General features: G+C 41.9%; 1 protein-coding gene and 1 long non-coding RNA gene across 3 annotated transcripts in view; both read left to right on the top strand.

Annotated features, from left to right (window-relative positions):
- The window catches only part of LOC115778764 (uncharacterized), a 160,617-nt gene that overhangs the window by 106,098 nt on the left and 26,635 nt on the right, over positions 1-27,884 (top strand). Inside the window, exons 3-4 of one of the 2 annotated variants that reach the window (XR_004019862.1) lie at positions 7,049-7,359; positions 15,402-15,577. This is a non-coding gene — a long non-coding RNA (uncharacterized LOC115778764). The remainder of the gene's footprint in view (positions 1-7,048; positions 7,360-15,401; positions 15,578-27,884) is intronic. The other variant, XR_004019863.1, reaches the window with a different exon arrangement.
- On the top strand, positions 10,766-13,090 carry sox2 (SRY-box transcription factor 2). Its single transcript, XM_030727070.1, has one exon. It carries the CDS (start codon positions 11,181-11,183, stop codon positions 12,147-12,149), a length of 969 nt encoding a protein of 322 aa, XP_030582930.1. The 5' UTR covers positions 10,766-11,180; the 3' UTR covers positions 12,150-13,090.

Raw genomic sequence — 27,884 nt, 5'->3', positions numbered from 1 at the left:
ATCCATAAACACTAAATTAACTAAAATGTCATTTTAATCATCATCCAGATAATTTGTAGCAGTGACAGCATTCACTTATACAGCAAGGCAAATGTCATATTTAATCTGAAATCTAACCCTGTTTGGATTTGTCATTCCCTGCAGAGTGACATTTAACTGCATGTGTAATTGGTGTTTTTAATTTAATGGTGGTCTCAGTATGTAGAGACGTGCTGCACAGTTATCTTCCTGTTAATTCAGAGTGATGCTGGTTTTCATCATGAAATGTGTCTTATGTAACCGGTCATTGAAGGTCAGGGCAAATTTGACTCTGCTGAGCCTCACTACTTCTTCCTGGGGCACTCCTCAAATGAACGTGGGTAAAATGAATTGAAGTTAACTAATGCTTCAGTCACACTAGGGAAAACAGTGGTTGGAAACCACAGCATGACCAAAATTATTGTGCACATGTGCAATGAACGTGCGATCTTGTTTACTTTGCTTTGAAGATGGGGGCCTGGCCTGCGACCACTGCGACCATCTTCAGAGCAACTCCGCTGCATCAAACAATAAAACGTCAATAAGACAGAATCAGCCTGCTAGTAGTTTGCGATTGAATAGGGTAAAGTTGGCAATTACATGCAATCAGTTTGTTATAATACAGCAGTTAGCTGTGATAAAAGCTACTTTCAGCTGCTCCCTTATTCACAAGGGGTCGCCACAGCAGGTAGCTCTGCATGTTTGATTTGGCAGATTTTTTTATGCTGAACGCCTTGCCTGACACAACCTGCAGGGAACTGTGTCTCGTCCCTGGATTCACCACTGTTATCTGTAATAAATCAGTGAAACCTGCAAATCTTTTGCTGTCTATATACAAACCGGATTCCAAAAAAGTTGGGATACTAAACAAATTGTGAATAAAAACTGAATGCAATGATGTGGAGGTGCCAACATCTAATATTTTATTTAGAATAGAACACAAATCACAGATCAAAAGTTTAAACTGAGAGAATGTATCATTTTAAGGGAAAAATATGTTGTTTCAAAATTACATGGCGTCAACGAATCCCAAAAAAGTTGGGACAAGGCCATTTTTACCACTGTGTGGCATCACCCATTCTTCTTACAACACTCAACAGACGTCTGGGGACAGAGGAGACCAGTTTCTCAAGTTTAGAAATAGGAATGCTCTCCCATTCATGTCTAATACAGGCCTCTAACTGTTGCTTCTTTGTCGCACCTTCCTCTTTATGATGCGCCAAATGTTCTCTATAGGTGAAAGATCTGGACTGCAGGCTGGCCATTTCAGTACCCGGATCCTTCTCCTACGTAGCCATGATGTTGTGATTGCTGCAGAATGTGGTCTGGCATTATCTTGTTGAAAAATGCAGGGTCTTCCCTGAAAGAGATGACATCTAGATGTGAGCATATGTTGTTCTAGAGCCTGAACATAGTTCTCTGCATTAATGGTGCCTTTCCAGACATGCAAGCTGCCCATGCCACAAGCACTCATGCAACCCCATACCATCAGTGACGCAGGCTTCTGAACGGAGCGTTGATAACAACTTGGGTTATCCTTGTCCGCTCTGGTCCGGATGACATGGCGTCCCAGTGTTCCATAAAGAACTTCAAATCGTGACTCATCTGACCACAGAACAGTCTTCCATTTTGCCACACTCCATTTTAAAAGACCGGTCCAAGTCGAGCCATGATTGTTTGAAGACAGGTTCCCTCACACCAGGCAACCTCCGCAATTGTCTTGCTATCAAAAGTGGTCACCTAGAGGCTGAGCATGCAACATCCTCAAGCCCTGGGAGACCAGTTGTCCACTGCAACTGCTTTCAATCAGTCTCAGACAACAACAAAAATTCAATGCATTCATCAGGCAACCACCAATCTTTTCCTAGTTGAAAGGAGGTTGTGGTCTTATTTTTACATTAGTGTGACTGAGCCATAACTAGCAAAAAAAAGAAGAAACTTGCATGGGGAAAATGGTGGACAGTGGGAAGAAAGCTAAAAACCTGAGCTAATGATCGCTCACACCAAAGTCCCGTTAGAGGCAATTCTCAGGTTTAAGAAGCTTTTTATCCATCAGAAAGTTAGACTTCAAGCATCCTCTGCTATTACAGAATCCTCCCATAGGTTTGAATTCAGGATTCTCTGAGTGTTGTCTCACTCTTCTAATGTTTCTGTTCACACGCTGACATCAGAACACTGAATAAATACCTAATTCTTATGTTTTGCCTTCTTGGGTGTCTTTCTAATTTCTTCAGTGACATATTGTAACATAGCATAGAAGATTGTTTTTCAGTGTACAGATATTGCAAAATCACCGTCATGTCATGCACTCTGTCATTAACACCTCTACTTTCTCTATCAGCTTCTTGACCAAACTTGAAACAACATTGTCACTCTTTTCTACATCAGTGAATGAGCCAGTGAGAGGTGGAAAATGAGGATGGCGGTTTTATTCAGAATGTTGATAATGACATAGAATAATCTAATACAGTCTGTAACTGTAGAGAAACAAAACCTGATCAAAATGGATAAAAAGCTACCTTAGAAACAAGCTAGCAAGTTTACAGCTATGCAGATTTGAGGCTGCAAAGATTAGAGCTAAATGCTAACAGGATGCTAACATGCTTACGATGCATAACTTAGTCTCACAGTTTTGTCGCTTTTGCTAATTAGCTCGAAAGAGAAAGTACACCTGAGACATATAAAAAGTCATTGGTTTGCACTACTAGAACATAACTTTAAAAATCTAACCAAGGGTTTTGGTTGGAGATAGTTCCTGACACCTTTTGCTTGATGTATGTTGCAGTGCTTTTATTTATGTAAGAAAGCTTACCTGTCCCCTGTTAAAGAAATCATCAAAAATAAAAGTATTTGTTAATGAGTAGAGCATTCTTGATAAACCGAAAATGCTGACCTTCTAGTGGTGCTAAAGGAAATATCTAGGGTTCACCAAAGTCATTGTTATTATTCTTAGAATAGATATAAATCTGTGCACCTAAATTTATGGAAATTGGTTGATGGAAACCACAAATGCAAACTTTTTTCTTGGTGGCTTAAGAGATAAAGTCAAACATCATCTGGGGAACATAAAAGGGGATTTATCTGATACTCTTTTATCTGTTTTGTACTAAATTAATCGTAACATTCAGTCCTCTAACCTGAACCATAACTAAAGAGCATGGTGGCCTACAGGAGGACGCTTCTCTGTTTAAACTGTCCGTGTTGCATTCTTCATTAATGAGATGCCAGTATATTGTGTTGTTCAGCAAATATCTGACAGCTGTGTCCGTATGTCTTTCTGCCTGCCCCCTGAACAAACAGCTGCAGGACCGACCGACCACCTCCCTTCTCCTGGCGGTCAGCATTTTAGTATCTTCAAAGCTTTAATCCTCAACTCCACGGCTTCTGTCCTGCGCTTCTCAAAGGCTGACCATGTCCACATTGTGGCAGATAACTTTTAAAATGCCGTTCGCATATGGAAATTTATGTCCACTCTAGCATTTTCAGACTTTTTTTTTTTTTTTAAGTTGTCCGTCCACTCTGAAACTTGAAAGCAACATCAAAGCTGTGCTGCGCATCGTGTGGAGGAGTGGGACGGCCACAGGCCGATTACTCTGCAGAGTCTGTGCAACATAAACCTTCAGTCACCCACTGTTCTCCAGCAGCACATGCTTGGACTCCTCACTGGAAATTGTAATGTGAGGTTTTCTGACATCATTAACTAACAGCTAGCTTGTTGCTTTCTCAGCATATAAAATTCAGATTTTTTTTTTTTTTTAACTGTTTGTTCAGTTAAATTGAGCAATGCAGCATAAATTGCCTTGTTGATACCTTTTGAGATTATAAGTATCATGGCAGGAGGGATAAGAGGGAGGAAGGAAAATGGCTTAACTGAGGAAATAGACTTGAACTCAGAGTATTGAACATAGTTTAGGTAATGCTGAGAGCCTTGCCAGTGACCCACAATCCTCCAAACTGCCTTTCAGCAACGTTACTATTTCTTCTCAAGGACGAGTGTATTGGTGTTAATGAATGGGTATTTGTGTGGTAATGTTTATATTTGTAACATGATTGACAGTTGGTTGGCCACGTCTCCTTCAGCGGGCCTCCCTTTTCACTGATTACTGTGTCAGTGTGTCTGTATCACACAGACACACAGGCATACGTGCGCACACAATGCTATGCGGACACACAAAAGGGGGTGGGAGCCCACCGTGTTTCTCCCATTAGGCCGAGCTGCAAAAAAACCCCTACAAAACACACACACACACACACACAAAACAAACAACACTGCAAATGTGTCCACTCTCATGCATATTGAAATGTAGGCACGTATGTGAAATATGCATCAGTTTGAATGTCTTTGAGAGCATAAATGTGTGTGTGTGTGTGTGTGTGTGTGTGTGTGTGTGTGTGTGTGTGTGTGTGTGTGTGTGTGTGTGTGGCCGTTTGCTTTGTGTATGTTAATAGTCAGCCTGAAGGTAAAATGCATTAGTATTCAGTGATGATGCTGGTCGTTCTAAAAAGCTCTCATGGTGCCGGTGAACCCCTGCCTGCCCCCCCGCCCCGCTCCCCCCTTCTCTAGCTCCAGTTTTTCTAACATGCTATCATATTCGCCGGCCCCTGTGGATGGGTTTATAATTAAAAGTGCTCCCCATCTCTAATATGAGTGGTATGACTGTGATTTAGACTACATGGCACAGACTGATCAGATAAGCCGCAGAGTTGTGTTTCGTTGCTGCTGAGCGTATTCACACTGAGAGCGCTGATCCCCTCTCTCTCTCTCTCTCTGCCATGTTTTCATCTTTAAATCTTGCTCTGATGCTTTTTCTTCTTGTCTATTTTTTTTTTCCTCTCGCTCTCTGAATGTCTTCCAGGCCTTTGCTCCTATCAGTCATCGCTTTGTTTTTGTACCTTTTGGGTTCACCTGTTAACACCTCTGCCTCTCTAAATTCCTAAATGTAGATGTAATTCTCTTATAAGCTCAGTGATGGGTAGACAGTGGATGCAGTGCATGCACAGTAGGTGCCTTTCATATATTCTGCTGCTGGAATTTCTGTCTTTTGCGTTTTTATGCAGACTTGATGGGGAAAAAAAAATCTCTAAATTCTGGAGAATAGTCTGTGCGCAAGTGATTTTAGGCATAAAAATACAACAGCGTTTTTTTTTTTTTTCAAATAAAATAACACAAATGGAAGCAAATAGGTATTTATTTATATATATATATAATACAAATAAGTTCATTCAAAACCTGTTGCTAAACTTCCTGTCGCAGCTGATTGTAGGTGATTCAAAAGGCAGAATAACTGAACAAGCTGTCTATACTGTGTGTTTCTACTCTGCAGGGGAACCGATTTAGTTCATACAAATGTAAAAAAAGGTTTCTGCTTTTGAAATGGAGGCATTTTAGAAGATGGTGTTTGCACTCCTGCATCACAGTGAAAGAATACCAGCAGACGTCGCTGATGGTGGCACTAAAACCAAACTTTACATGCATTTTTATTTAAATGTGAGAAAAAAGTTATTTCATTAGTCTAGCCGTATTTTTCATATTATATAAACTGATGCAGTAAACAATCCTTCCAAATAAAAAGCTGTCAGAAGATGTGAGGCCTTCTTCTTAATCCAGTGGATGTGCGTTGATAAGTGCATATGTTTCTATAGGGATAATGGCTACAGGGGAGAGCTGATCCTGTGTGTGCTGCTCTGTGGCCCTGCCAGTTCGAAATGTGATTCTTGGCTCGCTTCTCCTCACCTTTTCAGTCCTCCATTATTCCCCCTTTATCCCCTCTCTGCCCTTCTCTCCTTCCTGTCATTCATGCGCCTCTCCTCTCACTGCCCCTATCTTCTCCAGCTGTTCCCCCCCACGCCCCTCCCTCACCCTCCAACCCAATGATAGACAGGGTGTCCTCACCTTGTAACGATCAGTGACATCCAATATGTTTGGCTTGGGATCATCCCCTGCGTGTCCATTGTGCGTTGCGTTAAATGCTTTATTGATTAGCCATGAGTTAATTACAAATTACATCAAGCGTGGGCAGACCGGGGTGGCTTGTACACGGCTGCAGGATCCATCCCGTGTTGACTGCACGCACCTACAGGCGAGCATCTCAACCTCAGCAGGTTACATTAGTCACCCTCATTCCCCCCTCCTCCTATTAACACCCATGCATTTATGACATTTCACAGTGCCTTATCAGCACTTTAAGGGCATGCAATATTTTTGCTCTGCGATTGTAGTGAGAAGGGTAGAATTAGAAACAGGAGGTTTTCTGCAAGGCTCCCTGGATATGCACCCGAATACTTAATTCTGTGGAGCACAACTTGACACACCCTGTGCAAAATTATGAGACTGTGCGAAATCCACAGCAGACCTTTGGAGGCTAATGTATTCTGGATTTAAGCTCCATTGTAAAAGCGACATGCCTGCACCTGACCTGCCCTGCTGCAGCCCTGAAAACAACCCCTCACATCTGACTTTCGCCAGTTAAGATAATAATAATTAATAATAATAATAATAAATAATAATAATAATAACCTTTGCAATGTGCAACAGCAAGCAGTTTTTCTAGCCTTTTTGCTTTTCATCCCGTGTCAGTTTCTCTTTGACATTGCCGTGTACTTTGCAAAAAGAAAAAGGAGCGAAAAAAATCTTTATCAAATCCCCATTCTGAGGCTTTCAATAAGGCAGGCCATTACCTCACTGGCGCTTTTGTTCGGCCTATACAAGAGAGAACAAAATGGTTATTCAGGAGGACGCTTTAGATTTTTATTGTGGGCTCGCTATTCACAAAGAGCACCGTTATTGTATTAAAAAGAACCATCTGTGGCAGAAACAATGGCTTCAAATTATCTGTGAATACCCAGTGAACAAAATATAAAGCTTTTTCCTGCTCATTATGTGGGCTAAGCTAGGGGGTGGAAGATAGGAGAGGAGAGGCATAGACTTTGCTATAACTGACTTTTGTTGTTCTTGCTTGCATTCTTCTCCTTTTTAAATCGGCCCCCTTTTCACATTGTGTGTCGCCATAAACGGCTTTTCTTGTTGCAGGGCTAGCGGAGAGAAGACAGCGGAGCTCCAGACAGACAGCGGGGCTGCGCCGGGGCTGCACGCCGACCAACACGCACCGGCTGCCGGGTCGAAACCGCGCGGACTATCATGTGGTGGTGTGGCGGTGGGGGTTTACCAGAGGAAAGTGCGGGATAGGTGCCGGCGACTGGAGCTCTGCCCCGGACAAGCTGAGGCTCCCTCATCTGGGGTGGGGGGGAAGCGAGAAAAAGACACGGAGGAGGTTGAGCGAAATGGCAACTTGTTTAATTTCTGCCAATCAAGACGAGAGGAAGACAACTCCCAAACTGGCAGTAAGTTGGAGTGCGGCGGAGAGGAGAAGCCCTGTACGTGGTGTGTGTGTGTGTGTGTGTGTGTATGTGTGTGTGTGTCGGTGTGTGTGTATGTCAGTGTGTGTTTGACTCTGTGTGTGTGTAAAACACGCAGTGTTGTGGAATGACACCGCCTGGAATCATGAGCTTGACTGACTGCCTGAGTTGTTTTTGGCCGGTTTGAATTTCGTAGCACAAAGATCATTAATGCAGACACGATCTATATGATCAGTAAATTTCACATTTTTAGATTTTTTTTCTTTTTTTTTTAGATTTCCATCTTCTAATATTTATTTTATTTTTTCAATACTCACAAATATCATAGGCTATTTTTCGAGCTGTGCTACAAATCCAACCCCGACTTATTGTTGCTCACAGGCTTATTTATGCGCCTCATTTTAGTGCAGTAAATTTACAATAAATTCGCGTTTAAATTTTATTTTCATTTCACACTTTTCCATCCTTATCTTATATAATCCCTCGTTGTCTTTTAATGTTTATTGATATCGATTTAGTTTTACAATATTGTTAAACTTACAAGCTTTACCATATAATCTAATTAATTTCCCTTAATTACATATTTAGCTAAATCATTTTCGGTAGCAGAACCATATTAAAAGTTACACAGCAGCAAATGATGACTACATCTTTAACCTGCTTGCTCTTTTATAGAAAATAAAAAAATATATATCTAAATATATATATATATATATATACATCCCTCTAAATTAATCTGACAAAATAGTCTTGTCTGTATGTTGTATTAATTATTCCTGTTTAGATTAAGTGTTTTTCTGGCTGCGTCTGTAGCCCTCGGTACGGCCCCTAGTGGCAACAAAACGACAAGTTTATTTCATGTAAATCTGTCTTTCTCATGGCCTCGCATAGTTTGTATTTTTGCTCTACTTTAACAGCATTAATCTCTTTATAGATTTCCCCATGTGTGCATTTAAACTTTGCCTGGATTATGTGTCGCCACTGGTGACTCACCAGTAAACTCAGATGCGATTTTTAAGATACTCTAACGAGAGATACTTCCTGCGAGGCTGTCCTCAGAATCATTTTCACTCATACTTTTTTTCCCCCCCTTTTTCTTGCAGAGATCCTATCACCTAAATTTGTGCAACTATATAAACAGTATTTTAGTGTCACAGCTTGCTGCACTCTGTATTTGCTGTTTCCACTCCAACCTGGTGTATACCGGGGGGCTTACAAGTGGTCTGAGAGAGCCGCCCCACTAGTTTCTCCCGTTTTTTTGTTAAACAAATTCAGGATGATTGCGGATGCATGGGCCATTCCCGACTGGCTGGGACCTGCTTTCAGAGAGCTGCAGAGCCCCGCTGTTCCTTTATTATCATAAGCAGATTAGAGGTAGGGGGAACACACTCAGATGCAGATAGCAGCCGAGCGGCCCATTTCAACCTTGCATTATAATGGACCGAGCTGCATGTGTCGCCTCTCGCAGCCTATTAAGCACAAGATGAATCTTATGTAAGGTTGCCGGGGCCGGCATAATGAGTGCACGGGGGCTCCGCTCCTCTATTTATTATCAAATGACTAAAACAAAAATAATACGGCTTGATCTGTTCACTTTCAATCATGATTTAATCTGGAGGCACCTATTTAAATTGAATTCTTTCAGGTGCACGCACTTGATCTATCTTTAATTATCGGGATTGTCTGGCTTGGAGAGATCCAGGCGAACAGATGTGTGACAGGTGACTCAGATTTTTAGAGCTGTTTTTCCTGTGGGCTGTTTTTGTATTTTTTTTTAATTAAATCATTTATTATGTGTTAAACTGAACTTGTAACTCATCCGCGACTCCTTCTCTACTTTGAGAAACCCCCTTCTTTTTTTTTTTCCAGTCGCTTGTACATCCCCTTCTCTCCACTAGGCGGCACTAGTGCCACGCAGCACAGCGCTCTTTCCCTCGGCTGCAGTTTCAGGTGGGGGGGGGGGGGGGAGAAATAGCAAAAACAAGTGAAACTAACACTTCCAGCACCCCCCAAAAACTTTACTCCCTTTAGACTCTAAAACCTTATAGTTTCGCTTTAAAGTGTGTGACGCTGGTTTTTACTTTATAGCAGTGTCGGTGTGGTCGGTTTGATCCGGGCTATAGTGAAGCAGGTGGAGGCCGCTCTTTTCTCACACACTTATTGGCTGACACGCTTGTTCGGGCTTATTGAAGGAGCTGCGCCTTTTGTGCAAACACACTTTATCTTGAAATATTCCTCACCTTTATTTCCCCCCCCCCCCCCCCCCCCCCTGTCTTGTCCCCCGGTAGACCAGCCTCCCCCCCATCTCTCTCTCTCTCTTTCTTACTCTCTCTCTCACATACACACACACACACGCGCGCGCACACACACACACGCACACACACACTACAAAGCCCTAACAACAACAGCAGCACTCGCAGTGGAAGTGACGTGGAGTTGGGTCTTTGTCCGGACAGATGTAGCGACAACATCCCAAACAAAAACCGCTTATTTGTGCTGAGATGAGCCCGTCTGCCTTCTGTGTGTTGGCATTCAACTTCACTAAAAGACTAAAGGGGGAAACATCTTGGATTACCTTTCCTCTTTTCAACGCTAAACCCCCACCCCCCCCACCCCCATTCCCTCCCTCACACACACACACACACACACACACACACACACACACACACACACACACGGCCATTCAATGCTTTGAGTTAACTAACAAAGTTTATTTAAGTGTCATTGTGTTTTGGGGGGGTTATAAGTGGAAGGGAATTAGTGCCTTTTTGATTTGGGACAAGGGCAGCTCCACAGGCCGTGGCTTGTGTCAGAACAATACTGTTTCCACCTTTAGCGACAGATTATACTGACAGCATTTGATCATTTAATTTAACACTCTTTTTTTCGTGCTTATTCCTGGCATATGCGTGTGACCTTTGAGCTGTGGCTTTTTTGTTGTGCGTCGACACGGTGTAATAGCGATGATAAATAATTTCCTGTGAATTTCTACATTTTTATTTTTAGCTTTTTATCCAACTTTTTTGGTCATGTGCAGGTCTTAAGTTTGAAGGACAGCCACTTTCTCGTTTCCTAAACGCGCAGTGAGTTTCTGCATCATGTTCTCCCTCAGTATGAAATATGAAAATAATTGTGAAGTGTTCCCATTAATATATTCCCAGAGAAAAATCCCCATCAGCTTGGAAATAGTAAATATGTACTCTTGTGTTGGCTCATATGGGCAGCCTGTGTGTGAGAGTGTGTGTGTGTGTGCGTCGGGGCAGGCAGACTCCGCCCCTTTATGCTAATTAAGGTCTCCCATTGGCGTGTCAGTGGAAAAGGCCGGCTCTGATTGGCCAGGTCGAAGCCATTTATACGCTGACAGCCCCCGTCACATGAATGGTTGTCTATTAACTTGTTTCAAAAACTATCTGGAGTTGTCAAGGCTCAGGCGGACAGAGGCGAAAAAGTACAGTTTGTTGATGCTTTTCGGAGAAGCGACGGGAGAAGTTTTGTGGACACAACATAGAAGGGACCTGTTGGAAGAAGACTCTCTCACACACACATATTCTGACACACGCTCGCTGCGAGGGGGAGAGAGAGGGAGAGAGAGAGAGTGTGTGTGTGTGTGTGTGTGTGGAGACGCAGCTTCATGCTTGTTTTTGTCCAGAGAAAAGTTGCAAAGAAAATCGACAGGTAACTTTTCGCAGCAGTCCTTTGCGCTCCTCACTGTCTGCTTCTCTGGCTTGTGGAGTTTGTCTCTTGGCTTTTTTTTTTTAATTCTCCTCTTCCGTCTGCTCGGGAGCTCCAACTAAAAGCTGTTCCTGATGTATAACATGATGGAGACTGAACTGAAGCCCCCAGCTCCCCAGACCAACACGGGGGGCACGGGCAACACCAACACGTCCGGCACCGGCAACAACCAGAAAAACAGCCCCGAGCGGGTCAAGAGACCCATGAATGCGTTCATGGTGTGGTCCCGGGGCCAGAGGAGGAAGATGGCGCAAGAAAATCCCAAAATGCACAACTCGGAGATAAGCAAGAGACTGGGCGCTGAGTGGAAACTTCTGTCGGAGAGCGAGAAAAGACCTTTCATCGACGAAGCCAAGAGGCTGCGGGCCCTGCACATGAAGGAGCACCCGGATTACAAATACCGGCCCCGGCGAAAAACCAAGACCCTCATGAAGAAGGACAAGTACACTTTGCCCGGTGGGCTGTTGGCTCCGGGAGGAAACGGGATGGGAACCGGGGTCGGTGTTGGGGTGGGGGCCGGACTCGGCGGTGGTGTGAACCAGCGCATGGACAGCTATGCCGCGCACATGAACGGCTGGACCAACGGGGGCTACGGCATGATGCAGGACCAGCTGAGTTACCAGCACCCGGGGCTGAATGCACACAACCCGAGCCAGATGCAGTCCATGCACCGCTACGATATGAGCGCCCTGCAGTACAACTCCATGACCAGCTCCCAGAGCTACATGAACGGCTCCCCGACATACTCCATGTCATATTCCCAGCAAACCACGCCGGGAATGACCGCCCTGGGTTCCATGGGGCCCTCCTCGGTGGTGAAGTCCGAGTCCAGTAGCTCCAGCCCGCCCGTCGTCACCTCGTCATCCCACCGGGCCGCCCCGGGCTGCCAAAGCGGAGATCTGAGGGACATGATCAGCATGTACCTACCCGGGGCGGAGGTCAGCGAGCCGACCGCCCAGACCAGGCTACACATGTCCGGGCACTACCAGAGCACCGTGCCCGGGACGACGATCAACGGCACGCTGCCGTTAACACACATGTAAGAGACACAAAGCAGAAAGAGAGAAAAAGAAAGAACTTTTATAAGAGAAACTGTGGACTACTTAACGTTGGACTATTTTTGTACAGAAAAATTTCGGGGTGGGAAAAGTTGTATAGAAGTCTCCAGGAAAAAGGACACGCTACTCTTTTTTTTTTTTTTTCCTCTCATTTTATTCTAAGGAAGCTCTAGAGGACCGGTAGGAGATCCCCTCTTCAATGATGGATGAAGTTTGGAAGACTAGAAAGTGGGAGTCGCAATCAAAATGTTTTATTATTGCAATCACCTTTTGTACAGTATTTATCAAAGAAACATTACAATCAGACGAAATTGTTTGTTAAACTGCAAAAGGTTGCATTTTTTTCTTTTCTTGTTTTATATAAAGCAACGTCAGTTCTGCAGAAAATATTAAAAGTGAAAGATGGCAGAACTGAAATTCTATTGGAGCGATCAGTTGTGCTCATTTAATACTTCACACATTGGAAAGAAAGGGGACATAAAACGAAGCAGGTAAAACTGCTTTTTGTTTTTCATTTTAAAGGCAGCATTACTTAACATTTTATTTCTTGGAAAAAAATACAACGCATTTGTTTGTTTGTTTGTTTTGTTTTTTTCTCTCATGCAGCTTAAAATATAGGTTCTTAATTTATATTTCCGTCTCCCACTTTTCATCTGTTAGAGGTATGACGCTTGTACTTTTTATTTTCTAATTGATTTGTACAATTTCTGTATATTTCCTGTGATATTTTAAGTTTTTATTTCAAAGAAAAAAAAATTTCATTCCCGTAGTTGTATTTTAAGAATTGTGGCCTGTACGCAGAAGCCAACCACTCCATGTATATATATACCGGAACTAATACCATCCTTATAACAGTTACAATTTCAGCTGAGTATATATTTTTTTTTTCAATATGCAGTTTGAAATGAATAAATTTTGGAAATTTGGATACTTGAAATTGTATGAGTTTTGATTTGATTTCTCTTTGTTTTTATGTGCGCCAGGCAGTCATCACATGTTGAGTTTTCATCTGTCTGTGGAGCTTTTCCTCCTTTTCTTTTTTTTGTTTACTATAAATTCATGACTAATTTTTGAACATCTTTATTAAGTATTCTACTCAATGCTTACAAAATACAGCTTTGGGGCGACACGCCTCCTTTAAACTCCAAATAACTGTGCGTCGTGGTTAACCACGTTTCTATTTTCTAGTGCCTGCGGATGGCCCCATCAAGCCCAAAGTTTGTTGCCTGTTTCCTAAAAAGGGGGAAGATTTTTCCACCAAAATACCCATCATCCCCAGGTATAGATTGTCATTTCTCCTCTTTTATAATTATTGCTTTTGAGGCCCAATTTACATTTTTTTTCTTTTTAATGAAAAAACTGCATTTTTTTTACATCTTGGTATATTGGGCCTGATGGATGACTGATCATGCAGCGCTAATATCTGCCAATATCTTGCTTGCAAACAGACAAAATTCAGATTCCTGATTATTTTAGGTCAGACATGAGTATGTATATCATCCATGGGGTTTGATTTTCTACTGATACCATGCAGCAGGGTTTTGTTTGTTTGATTGTTTAATTTACAGCTGCCTAACCTTTGAGTTCAGGTTTTATTTCATGCTGCACATTTCCTCTCGTTCTTTCAGTTTATTCAGTAATATAATCACAATAATATCTGTTAGTTTTGGAAGCTTTCCCAATTTTTTCCCCTTCCAAAACCCGGAGCGGGCTTATCAGGCTAAAATGTCCAATTAGGTGTAAATTGAAGGTGAGCCCTCTTGAAGCGGGACCAGCCGGGATGCTTTTTCTCGGCCGTGTAATAGCTCCACACAGATACTCGAGTGTGGCCATTTTAATTTAATGTTTAATCAAACTGGTCCTGCTGTTTCCCGTTAACCCCGCTTCTCATGGTTCAAGCTCTCCGGTGACTCGCTGCACACCTCCTCCACCACATCCACATCCAGCCTCTGCCTTAAAAAAAAAAAAAAAAAATCCCCAAAAATCTTCCCATGCATCTTTCTGCTATCCAGGCTGATAATAATAATAATAATAATAATAATAATAATAATAATAATAATAATAATCCTTATGATGAGCTAACAACTCGCCCTAATTTTAACTAACGGTTTTTAATCTGGGGGGAGTGGTGTGTGTGTGTGTGTGTGTGTGTGCGCGCGCGCGTGCGTGCGCGCGCGTGCACTGAAGTAGATTAGGGCCGTTGTGTCTTGCAGGCTGGGTCCCGGGGGGAGCGGCAGATGAATATTTGAAGAGGCCCCTCGGTGTTTATCCGTCCACTTCTCTCTCTCTCTCTCTCTCTCTCTCGCTCTCTCGCTCTCCTAATCGGACCTTCAAGAGGTCAATGGATCGTTGGGAGCCCCATTAATTATTGACGTGAACAGCTGGATTGGTTGTAACAGCCTAAGAACGCTGGTGATAAACAATTTGTTTTTAAAGGTCGGACCAGTGGACGCGTAAAAATCCCCCTCTGTCTCCAGGAGTGCCGGGCCCCTGCAGGCCCAGAGGCCATGCGAATTTTTTTTTTTTTTTCGCGGCCGACCGTTGCACCTTTGATGTGATGGAAGAAAAAAAAAAAAGCTTTGTGAAGGCAGAGAATACCCAAATGTGCTTGATGATCGACTTATCTTTTTTGTGGCGTGTCATAAGACCTGTGGCTTACTGGTAAAGACTTCGTGTTGACACAATCAGGATGCTCAGGCAGGCAGGCTTTTAAAATTGTCTTACAGCCCGTGTTGCACACCTTTATGCTATTAATGCTCTTCGAGCTTCGCATTTTCTCCTATTTTCTCATATTCTTTCTCCCTTAAAAAAACCACTTCAATAAATGCTTGAGTGAGTGAGGCCACATGCAGTCACAAACTAGGACACGGTGAGTGTTCACTCGGAAAACACTGATATCGCGCTATCTCGGTAGAAAAATATTAGCCCCGCATTTAGCCCCTGTGCTTTCCAAAATCTGATTTAATCTCAGAGGCGCTTTAAGCTCAGCGGCGCTCCTGTTCAAACATTAAATAAAAGGTGCTGCCCAGCGCAGCCAGTGCAGTGGTGACACAGGTGATACCGGGAATCAAGTGGCCTGACTAAAATGTTACACCCCACAGGTGGTGTTCATGCCGGGGGCGTGGACGGAATTCGCCGGGATACTTTAAGCAAACCTCTCAGAGTTTAAATAAAAGTGTTCAAATATATATATTTCAGCTTTAGCGCAACAACATGTGTTTTGTTTGACCCGCATAGGCTGAAGCTGGGAGGCCCGGTTAAGGCGTTCCCCTTCATCCTTTCGTTCGCCCATCTACTCTTCCGTCCATCCATCCATCCATCCATCCCGTGCACCAACCCACCCATCCATCCTTCTGTTCCTCGCGTGCAGAGTCTGGCTGCCGCGGCTCGAGGGTATTGGCCTGCAACAGGTGGTAAGCGCGCGCCTCCTTTTTTTTTTTTTTTCGCCTCGGGTTAAAAAAAGAAAAACCTCTCAGATGTTATCTATGATAACCTGGTGTGCGAGTGTGCCTTTATCATAATATTGACATGTTTCTTTACAAAGGTTTATATATATATATATATATATATATATATATATATATATATATATATATATATATATATATATATATATATATATATATATATATATATATCCAACAAAAAGCATCTGTAGGCCAATCTTATAAGATGGTATAAAACTCAGGTTGTTGCACGAATTGAGCAGTTTTAAACAAGCCGTTGAGTCTGTAGAGGCCTCTTATAAATGCTCTGTAAAATAACCTAAATTTAAATAGCTTAAATGAGGTCTGATAGAATTTAAATATAAAATAAATGAAGAAAAAATTAATCCACAACGTGAGAACCAGTTAGATGTGTCAGGTTTACGCTGGCCAGCGCTCTCTAAATCCTATATTTGTTGTTGAGATTATATGATTTTTTTTTCTAAAATTAGGTCAAATGACCCACCTACCAAACGCGCGTGCACACGCACGCAAACAAAGCGAGCTTAGTGGCCTGTAATCCCAGGAGAGCCACTTTCCCTTTTCACCACCAAGCAGATAATAAGGAGGGGGAGGGGGAAGGGGGATGACGTCAGCCGTTCAGCTAGACGCCTTACAACGTAGGAACTTATAAACGTGTATGTATCTCGCATCTTCATAAAATCACTGTTTAAGATTTTTTTAAACATATTTTTAAAATTATAAATATGTGATTGTTTTAGTCGGGTGTAGACTCTCAAACCCAGCAGTAACGCACCTCAGGATGGGGAACCTGGCTTTGAAACCAAATCACCACGCAGTTAGTTTTTTATTTTAACAGCAGGCAGACACAGGAGTAAATCAGAAACATGATTAGTAATAAATTCATAATGATTAAAAAAAAATTGTATTTGTCACATTTTTGGTATTCTTTCTTTATGTAAATGAGGCACCAGTAAATTGGCACCCATGCAGAGTGGGCTTTAAAGTAACCAACAAGTTACGGTGTGATTAATGAACAAAGATATTGTTATTTAGTCCACTGACGCTTCCGTAAGGCATAGTAAATAAAGGCAGCCCAGCCGTCCCCTTGTTCTTGGACTGGTTCAGTATAAATGAAATGGAAAGCGTCTATAAATAATCGTTGTTTACGTTCTTCCTCTCCTGTCGCGTCATTATTCTGCATCCCTGAAGTGGTTTTTAGGCTGCCTGACATCTCTGCCTTCATCACAGGGAAACACAGCAAGAATAGTTGAATGGCAAAACTGTCAGAGCAGAGAGCTGTCGTGTGTTTCAGTTGCGTGAGTGCGTGCGCCTGTGCGTGTGTGTGTGTGTGTGTGTGTGTGTGTTTGGAGCGCAGAGGGACTGAATGGCAGCCAGTAGCCTGCTGATCTAGCGCAGGTGCAGGGAAGGGAAGCGGGGTGGTGTGTGTGTGTGTGTGTGGTTCTCTCTCTCTCTCTCTCTCTCTCTCTCTCACCCCTTCTGCACACTCACTTCCATTGAATAGGACCACACACTGACACAGACCAGCATGCCATCAGCCTCGCGCTGCTCTCGGCCTGCATTCTCAGAGGTTCGAGGCCTCTGCGACAGCCCCCACCACCACCACCCCTCGCTTCTTCTTCCTCCCTACTCCCTCTTCCTCACCCTTTACTCCCCCACCTCGTCACTTGCGGCTCCAGCTCCGTTTATCATCTCTGCTCATTGATGCTGACAGCTTTATAGAGCGCCATCATTAAGGACATGCACAGTTTGCAGCGGATCACGACTCTTTAAGAAAAAAAAAAAGCCCACAACCAAAACATTTATCTCTATGTTGTACTGTACCTCAGGTGTCCTTTTTTTTATTCTTATGCTCCATCAGAGCACTGACTCCTTGTAAAATAAGTCATTAAGATTTATGCGCAAAACTTCATAATTCCCTCCCACTTGCAGTAACATTAAAACGCTGCTTGCATGAATTTTTTTATTTTTACTTTCTGTTGAGCCGCTTCTAAACTCTTTTTTTAAAGCCATCACTAACTGCCTATCATTACTAAATCTGCTTCCCGTGTCGGTCGTCGCTCTGAATGAATGACAGTTCTGAAACTCATGTTTCACACCCACGTGAATGCTTAAAACTTGACATATTCCTGCACTTTGTTTTTCTTGTTTTTGCTTCCTACCAGAAAAAAAAGATCTTTTGAAAATTAGCACTGTAGGCCTCGTTTAAAGGCCTCTTAGGCGTCCTGAAATCAAATGAAACAGTCTTGTCTTGGTCGGATTTAAGGGCTGCAGTTCTAATTAATTGTATTGATTGAAGCTAATAATATGTCTTATTTTGCTTCTCGGCGCTATTAACGCAGGACTGGAGAAAGAAGAGTGGGAGAGGGGTGGGGTGGGGTGAGGAGCAAAGGCGGATTTTTTTTTTTTTCTTCTGACAAAAACAATATAAGGCCTGTTGCAGGCTACTGTAGCCTGTTGGGAAATCGTTCTGCGTTGCGCTTAAAACTGATCTGAGCTTTGCCACAAAATGAGCAGTGTTGACAATAAATCAGTCAGCTCATTGCAGAAAACAATTTCAAAGTAACGTTATTACTCTTTATGGGCCACTTAGTAGATTTTCCAATCAATTATAAACTCCTTAATCGCCACTTTTTATATTTTGAATAATCTAATTGAACTGAATAATTGAGGATAACTTTATGATTGTTTTAAATCTTTGTTTACTTTCATGCCGGTTTAATATAGCTCCTATTTCAGTATTCACTCCAATCAAAACAAAACAAACACAAAAAAAAAACACAAAATCAATATGCACATTGTCTTATAACTAATTCGAGTTAATACAGCCATAATGACAGTATAACGGCACGCTAATTGGCCTTTTCCCTTCACAACAATGCTACCAGATCAGCATCTCTTTATTATTTAATAACGTCAAACGCTTGGCTGGCTGTGCTGGCTGCTGAGCCTGCTGGCTGCTGTTGGGAAGAGGACAATGCAGCTCCAATTCAGGAGTTTCACTCAAGAGCTATATGATCTCTTAAAAAAAAAAAAAAATCAGAGTGTCGGTGATGGTGTCTAAATCAAACCGAATCAAAGCGTCGTATATATTTATGCATTTCTTGTTCCGGATATTTTCGTCTCCTTAGAAAGCTCAGAGCAACAGGTGACCGGTGTGAGGTCCGTCCTGCAGCTACAAGTGAAAGTGGCGCTTGGTCTCCCGGTCCTTTGTGGTCCGGAAATTAGGAGAGTGTGTTTACAGAGAGGCGAAGGGGGGGGGGGGGGGGGGGGGGGGGGGGGGGTCCGCCCCATTTTTCGATTAGAAATAAAGAGTGGAAACAGCAGAAAGTAAATCACACTCAGCACTTTATTGACATACACAATAAAAAGGCAGCAGCCCAGCCAATAATCTAAATTTAAAACAACAAAAAAGCGGGTTTTTTTTCGTTGAAACTTTTTTTTAAACAGAACAACAATTTCGCGGCTCCCACGGCACGTCGCTTGTCTGGAACAATATCAGCGGGTTTCCAGGCTGACTGCCACCCAAGGCCGGCTCAGGCAACTCAAGGAGACCCGGAGGGGAGGGGGAGCGGAGAGGAAAAGTGGACGGGTGGGGTGTCTGCTGAGACATAGAAAGGGACGATCTGTGCTGCAGTGACTGGCTTTTCTTTCATTATAACCCCCTACTTCACCCCCCCGTGCAAGTTTCGATCCACTTGGCTGAGGTGTTTTACTTTTGATTTTCGGCAGCGTCACTTGTTCAATCAGGACGAGTTTGAAACTGAGCTCCCGGTTTCTCTGCTCCTGGAATCAGTCTTTGAGTGAATCTGATGTTGTTCGTTAGTCCACACATCCAAAGACACTACAGAGGCAAGATAAACTGTACTAAGAAGCTCTGAAGCCCGTTATTAATAGTTCCACGCGGAGAGAATCGATTTTCCTCCCTAATTGCGCACTTTAAATAATTTTTGATAATGATAAATGAATATAAGCCACTTTTCGTTTTCTGAACTGTTAAAAATCAAACGTAAAATATCGGTTGCGCAGGAAACACGTGACAGACAAATTGTGATTGATGATATGAATTTCTGCGTATGAAGCCAGAGATCGGCGTCAAAGCGACGGCTTTTCATCTTAGACAAAATGAGAGTGTTTAGCTGACAATTTTACTGTTAGGAATCTGCCTCTGTGGTGGCACCATCTAGCTGGAGGTGGTTTGTAGGCATTCGGAGACTCTTTGATAGAGAAGGCTGTTGAGCTGATGGGACTGAATCATCATTAACAAGCCAACAGACACAGGAACCCCCTCCTCTGGTCTCATTTCCCAGCATAGACACTAACCTCTTTCACTCTGTCATCAGCCTGACTCTCTCCCTCTCTCTCCCTCCACCGAGTTCAGCACAACAGCACAGTCCATTGTTCCCGCCCCCCCCCCCCCCCCCCCCCCCCTCTGCCTGGCCCCCCGACCCAACTGTTGACCAACAACTACACTCGCACATTAAATCGGGAGGGGGGCGGCGGGGGTTGTCCTATTTTAGTATATGACACATCTAGAAATGCATGCTGAGGAAAAAAAAAAAAAAAAGACGGTCTAAATGGCAGAAAAGATGCGGCTTTGGGCATTTTTAGTCCAGTAGATAGGTCGACTTAATAAGTGAAATAAATAGGCCAACTCGAAAGAAAATGCTAAGTAGCCTACACAAGTTACAAATACAATCACATTTACTTTTCTTTTAATTTAATAGTCTGATATTGTGCAGAGTGAATGCTGTTTGGTCATTTATACTTAAAAATGTGGGAAAGTGTGCTTTTCAAAATAAAAGCATAGACAGCGCAATGGATATGTGGGAATCTATCTATCTATCTATCTATCTATCTGGGATTATACAGAACCAAAATAAATCATAACAAATAATAACCTTTCTTTTCTTCAAATATGCTTTTCATGTCTTCTCACCTTCTTAAAAATACCAGCCCTTTTGTTTTCCTCAAACTGAGCTTTGATGAAAGAATCAGTGGAGGCATTTTTTGTTATTTATGGATTATAAAAAGTTATGAAATGATAAACGCTGAAGTGGCATACAGTCTCCTCAAACCCAAACCCAAGCAGATTCCTACTTCAGAGTTGTTGTTTTGTGTGTGTGTGTGTGTGTGTATTTTAACAAAGATTACAGTTTGGTTTAGTGTTCAAACATGGACAGCATTAAAAAAAAAAAAAACAGTACACAGAATCACCAAAAACTTAATTACTGAAACGAGTGAAACTGAGCTTGATGCCTTTTTATACTGTACTGTTTGAATGGGCCTTCTTTTAGTAATGTGTCTACAGTTTTAACACATTTTTGTGCACTTTTTAAAAATGCATAAATTAAACACGTGTAATTTCATTGGGATTCTGTTGTCAGTGTTTTGGAGATTGTGACATGTCACCAGTCAACCCTGGATTTGTCAGAGTGTGTTTGTGAGAGCTCTCTCTCTCTTTTTTTTTTTTTTTTTAAAGGAGACCCACAAGAAAAGGTATCCATGTGTGTTTTTTAGGCTACACTCACAGCATGTCACAGAGGGAGTGCAGTTCTTCAAAGCCTGCTGGGATGTCAACATGACAGTTTTCCTCAGCTACACGCACAGCTTTTACATACATGTAAGGCCTATTTGTGTCTTCCCTGACTTTCCACTTATTTTCTCCTGTCTGTAACAATCAGCACATCAGATAAAGGCCCGTGCGGATGAAAACATCATCTATATATCATTTGCCAAATGTTTTCATGCCTTGGGCCTCAGCAGCGGGTGCTGCGATTTGCTGAGATACTGGGCGGTTATGATAAATCATGTCGACACACAGGCAGACACCACAGATTACTTTTTTCCATGTAGAAATGCCACAACTCTTTCAGTAGTGAATTATTTATCTGAGCCATAACCAGCAGCTTGTTTACTTAAATTGTGGTCTGCATCCATTTTGAAAATGTAGTTTTTCTGTTTTAAAAATTTTTGACAGTAAGTGAAAGTAAACATTTTGCATTTAAGGCGTAGTCTTTACCAAACTAGAGAAGCTACAAATGTGCAGCCATCACACTGAATCCAGTTTGCTGCATTTTCTCTCTCTGAGTCTCTGTTCTCAAAAGCTAATTAAATACAATGTGACTGAACTCTCTTAATAATAAAAGGTGTTTTCTGTAAACCACACTTACAACTGATCACAAACCTGACACTGATAACAATTACAGTCCCCTCTGTGGGTCATCAGGAAGGAGGAATTCCCATTTAGTTATTAACAATTTAGCATCATGCTAACAGAAGCTCTCACACGATCTGTTTGCTGGCATAATTCATCTTTAAGAAGATGACGATGTCATAATGATATCACGGTCGACCTCGTTAACCAGCTCTGTCGTTTAAAGGTGCGAAGGTGGTCATATCATTTTGCTTTGGCTGGTTCAGATTGACTGAACTTTGTCAAACTTTTGTGTAATGCTGCTTTTCAGAGTTCAGGAAATGTGTGAGACCACATTTGGCCAAAAACATCTCACTAGTGTTTTTGTTGTTGGTGGGTTTTTTTTTTCCCCAAGAAGCAAAAACATACAGTTTTAAAAGAAGTCAAACATGCTGTGGTAGACCTTTCCCTCTGTAAAATTTCTGCATTTGTTCAGCTCCAACCGAGAGCAATTTTCTTTTATTATGCGTAAAATCTGGTTCGTGGCCGATCACGCAGACTGTAGTGTAGATTTCGATTGATTGCATCAGTCACTATCAGGCTATTCTGGGGCTGGTGACTCTGAGGTCTCCCTCTCTTCGTCTCTCTGACAGAAGCTGTTGTTGAATGGAAGAGTGGCCTCTTTCAGTGTGGGTGTCCCCTCGGGGCCAACTGGGAGAGATAATCAGACAGGACAGTTACAGACAGACAGGCAGGCAGGCAGACAGACGGGCAGATGCAGTAGACTGAAGTTGTTTCTCCCAAACTCAGAAGAATTTGAGACGGGGGTTTGTTATTTTCAACATGTTAATTTTGGTTTTAATTGAACAATTTTCATTCTCTTACCTTTAAAATCAGTCAGTGAGGTTTTTAGATCCTTTCTACAGATTTGTAGTGGATATGCAGTAAAATATTCAGTCTTATTTAAAGAGTAGGAACTTAGATTGGACCGGATTAGATTCGATGAAATCTAAGTCTTAATGTTTCTTGTTGCACAGTATATTGAATAGGAAGAATTGTCTCTGTTAATAAATGACAATATGAAAACTGATAACTTCTGAAACTCTGTTGCCTTACTTATATTTACTGGAGTTCCCTTTAGTTACTTATTTCATCCATTAAAATCTACGTGCCCAACACATATGGACTTAGACATCAGAAAAAAAAGTATTTTCTCTCCAGGGAACCATAAATCTGTATCTAAAGAAAGCGTGTACCTTAATATAACTGTGCATAAAGATGTATTTGAGCTTTAACTTGTTCTTCATATGCTGCTAAGTTAAAATACCCATGTTTGTATTATTCTTAATTTATTCTGAACAAACTTGCTTGCTTTGCTGTTCGAGTCTTCGCTGCTTGTGTGCCTGTGGATATTTTCCTGGACAGGGATGCATTAAATCTTTGATTAAGTGGCTTCACACTTAATCACTGTTAGGTGATCTTACAAATATGAAATGTATTAATGTGATATATATATATATATATATATATATATATATATATATATATATATATATATATATATATATATATATATACACATATATATATATATATATATATATATATATATATATATATATATATATACACATATATTAATATGAAAAAACAAAAACTCAACCTTTACTTGAGCTCATATTTCAAAAGGTTGCATGATCATCACAGCTAGCCTCATTGCTGGAAGTTTCCATCACAGGTTTATGAGTACACCTGTATGTGTGTGTGTGGGTGTGTGTAAGGGAGGGTGAGGGAGAGAGGGACATGGCAAATATAGGGCAGAAAGAGGGAAAGGGGAGAGAGAGAGAGATGTCTGGCCTGGGTTGGGTTGGGTTGGGTTGGGCAGGTCAGTGCAGCAGCATTTGATTGTAAATAAGAGAGGAGTCAGTTCACACGCCGATCAAGTAACTGCCGGGAACAAGCGAGCCATTTGAATCAGGTGGCTATCTCCCTATCTGAGAGATCAGAGCCCTGTCACCCCCTCCTTCCAGCCCCCACCCAACCTGCCTCCTCCCCGTGCTCTCGTCATTGTGTGTTGCGCAGTAAAGGGACACACACATGCACGCAAGTGAAATGACATGTCCCTCCCTGCTGGCTGTAAGGGCAGGCAGAGTGGCTGGATGAGATTTCACTGTCTCACATTAGAAAAGGAGAGGAGGAAAGAGGAAAGGAGAGAGAAAGAGAGACCACCTAGAGGATAACATCCTGAAACCTTTCCTGTCATTGGCTTTTTCGTCTCAGAGTCCCTGCAAGAAGACAGTGATTAAAATAGCCTTTTTGTTTTACTTGTGGAACAAAAAAAAAAAAAATCACTGCAAGTCAAAGAGAGTATTGAAAAAAATTTGGATATCATCATCATCATTTCCATTTTTTAATCCAGTAATGAGTCCGAACCCCCCAAATATTGTCTTGAGCAGATTAAATCAATTTTCTGATTTCAGTTCAACAAACAATTCATTTTCAAAATTACTCTCAGTTCATTTCCATCAACAAACCACTAAATTACTTATTTCAGGACTAATTTATCCAAGACAGCCAAAGCCCTCATTGCAGTCACCTTAAAACCCCAGGAAACCAGAGGATGCTCTGCAGCTAGACTGCATGTGACAATAAATACCTGTGAAAAATGGATCTGATAAAACATTAAACGCAGCGCGCACACACACACACACAAACACACACACCACATTCACATGCGTTTCCTTTTAATGCTGCGGCTTGGCAACGACCCCCAGGGGAGACGATGATGTGTGACAGCTGCTCCCTGTTCATATTGATTAAATGACAGCCGGGATCATTTACCGATTTACAGGCTGACGGAGCTCAAACGTGCGGCGCTGCCCTGAGGGAGGTTTCCAGACTGTTAGCCCGGACAGCCCGAGGTTTATGTTCGCAGCCGCTGCTTTAATGTGAACATCATTCTCTCTCCCACTGCGTCCCACAGGACGCACTTAAAAGATTACGCTGTTCATTTTCGATGTTCAGATCATCACTGCAGTGACTCCTAAACAAGTGCAGATTAAGTCATTATGACACAGTATCAATAAAATGTAGCAATAAAAAAGGGATTTAAAGGAGTTTTAGTAACTGTGTTTGATTTGCAATTAGTAACAAAAAGGTCAAAAGACCTTTTTTTTTCTTTTTTGTTTCCCGACAGGTACATTGTTACTAGTATGCACCTTGCAGCCAGTTTCCATGTAAAATTTTATCACTCTGTGTTGAGTAAAATTTCATATGAACTGAAGAGATGGGGCAAAATAAGCATTTTTCTTCTTAAAAACAAAACAAGAAGAAATTCACAGATTTTTTTTTCCCTTTTACATAATAATCTGTGAGAGTAGAAACAGAACAAAATATGCATGACTGGATACAAACAAACATCTGTAGGCGCTATACACACTGCATAGCAGAAGAAATTTGGGAAGAGACAGAGGTTATTGATATATAACATATATATAATAATCCTGCTCACATATTAGCCAACAGATGTCTTCAAATTGCTGTTAAAGACTGGTAATATCCACATATTGCAACCTCTTAGATTACCAAGGCTATCAAGGTCTCAGTTCGCTGTTGCTGGACGTAAGCAATTTTAAGATTCCACCATCATCCTACACATGTAGGTTACAGCACGAAAGGAGGAGGACAGTTAGGAGTTAAGACAGCAAAGGAAAGGACAGGACAAGACTGGGATGGACTGGGTGGGACAAGAAAGGACAAGACAGGACAGGTTGCGCAAGGTGTAACATACCTTTTGCAGGATAGGATAGAGTATTATACTGTATAATATGATAGGACAAGAGGATGCAAATTAAATCAGGGTGTGAGAGGAATGGCTATGATAGGTGCGGACAGAGAGAACAAACTGGACATCAGGATGGAGAAGCGCTGGTTATGACAGGAAACAACTGCAGAACAGGGCAGGAAAAGAACCAGCAGGAGAGCTTTGTAGGACCGGACGTAAGAGTACACTGTGGACATGAGAACGAAGGGTAACACGGGGAAGGTGCCCATGTGTGCGGTAAGCCCACAGCTACTGTATGGGACAGGGGGACATTTTGACTCTTTCTGTAGAGTGCAGCCCTGGGAATGATCCAGGTGAAGCTGTTAAGCACAGATTAAAGCAAAGATGGATCAATCGCCTCAATATTTGGGTGCGTGAGTGACAGCGAGCCCGAGGACACAAACACAGAGACTATTGATTTTGAGTCGCCTTCCCTCAGATCTCTCTGAATTGCTCCTCTCAAGGCATCCACACACAGTCAAACATTTACAGCTGCACACACACAATCATGACAGGCCTAGTTCCTTTAACTCTGTCTTTCATTCTTTCACTAATACTGTCCAAATCAGACACACTCTAGTTAAGAAGATTCCTGTGTGAGACTCTATAAAGCCGGAATGGCCCTCTGGCCATGATTTCTAATGAGTCTATAAGATATTAAACAGTGTGGTTGGGAGGTCATCTAAAGGAAGGTATTAACCATCAAGTGTTGCACAGCAGCTTGTGAAGAAGCGTAGCCTGAGAAAGTTCAAACATGCCGATCAATACAGATATAAGAGATTGCAAAAATAATAGCAAATTATCCAATACCAATACCAATATAAAGCGGGAGGAGGTGCTAATCCATACACATTTTTCACCAATCAAATCTTCAGTGCTCCCAGACAAAGATCAATGGAAGAGTCCTGAATAGTTAAAAATAATATGGATTTATATAAATTCTACTAGGTGTAATTATTGCAACTTACTTCCATTTAGTTAGTATGCTCGATTGCATGAAATACTACAATATCTATTAGCCTTGGATGTGGTTGCTATGGAGAAGAAGCCGTTCAGAGGCACAAATCAGAGCTGTGGCAAGTTTATTTATTACATTTATTTATTTAACTTATGGATCATCAACAAAAACCAGGATAGAAAGTTCCTAAACACAGTTTCATTTAAAAAAGAAGCAGCTCAGGTGGCAGAACTGGTTGTCTGCAAATCGGAAGGTCGCTGGATGGATGCCCGACTCTTCATAATTTCCTTCAGTCCACGTGCCGAAATATCCTCGGGCAAGATACTGAACCCTGAGTTGCTCCTAATGCAGCTGTGTGTAAATGTGTGTGTGTGTGTGATTGGGTGATTACGCATGTGAATGAGACTTGCAGTAGAAAACACTTTGAGTACTCAACTGAGTAGAACGGCAGTGTATAAGTACCAGTCACCCAGTCCTCAGATGAAGGTGGTCACGCTGGTTTTTTTGTGGCTGGGTAATAAAATAAAATAAAAGCTGATTACAGGATGTAGTGGCTATAGATTGATTGCATTATCTGCACTGAAATAATTTCATCACAAACCTCGCTTTACGCAGGCTCAGAGAAGAACAAGAAAGAGCTTTTGTTTCCCCAGTAGCTGCCGGTAGCGTTCCACCTGTTAGCTGAAATGGAGGATGCTGGAACAACTGGAGTAACTGTGGACTGGTCTAGAAAAGTTGAGCTGTTGGAAATGTGAGTGAGATAGAAAGTGAAAGGAAAACACGAGTAACCCTCAGACAGCCTTTTAACTTGCGTGTATTATCCCAATACACTTTTTTTTTTTTTTTTTTTAAATAAAACCTCTCCGCAACTGTATTCATTGTTTTAACCTCGACTATCTTATCTTTAATCAAGCACTCATTTAACAAACATGATCCAAAATCTGAAACTAAACTGATTTAAACACTTTGTTGTAGCTTATCAGGCTCTGTGATTGGATTTGTTTTAGCACAATGCTTCTTGGAAGTTTCTCTTTCAGTTTTTGTTTACACAGATTTGTGCCTTTGACACACCTGCTCATCTTTTGTTCTGTCAATTCAATCATTTTTTTTTTTTCATCCATTCAAGCTTTGGGAGTGCTCCAACTGTTAAGTCGCCTAATGCTGTCCATTGACAATAAACAGGATTTTTACTTCCGCCTTGAATTATTTCTTCCATTTGGGGGGAAAAAAAAAGTGCAAAATGTGCATTTAATAAAAGTTGAATGTATACAAAGATGAGGAAAATGTGAAACAAGCAAATAAACATAAAAAAAGCTTCAGTGTGGTAGTGGATGGT

The sequence above is a fragment of the Archocentrus centrarchus genome, chromosome 4 (genome assembly GCF_007364275.1).
Source record: "Archocentrus centrarchus isolate MPI-CPG fArcCen1 chromosome 4, fArcCen1, whole genome shotgun sequence".
NCBI lineage: Eukaryota > Metazoa > Chordata > Actinopteri > Cichliformes > Cichlidae > Archocentrus > Archocentrus centrarchus.
This window is presented reverse-complemented; position numbering and strand designations above follow the sequence as displayed.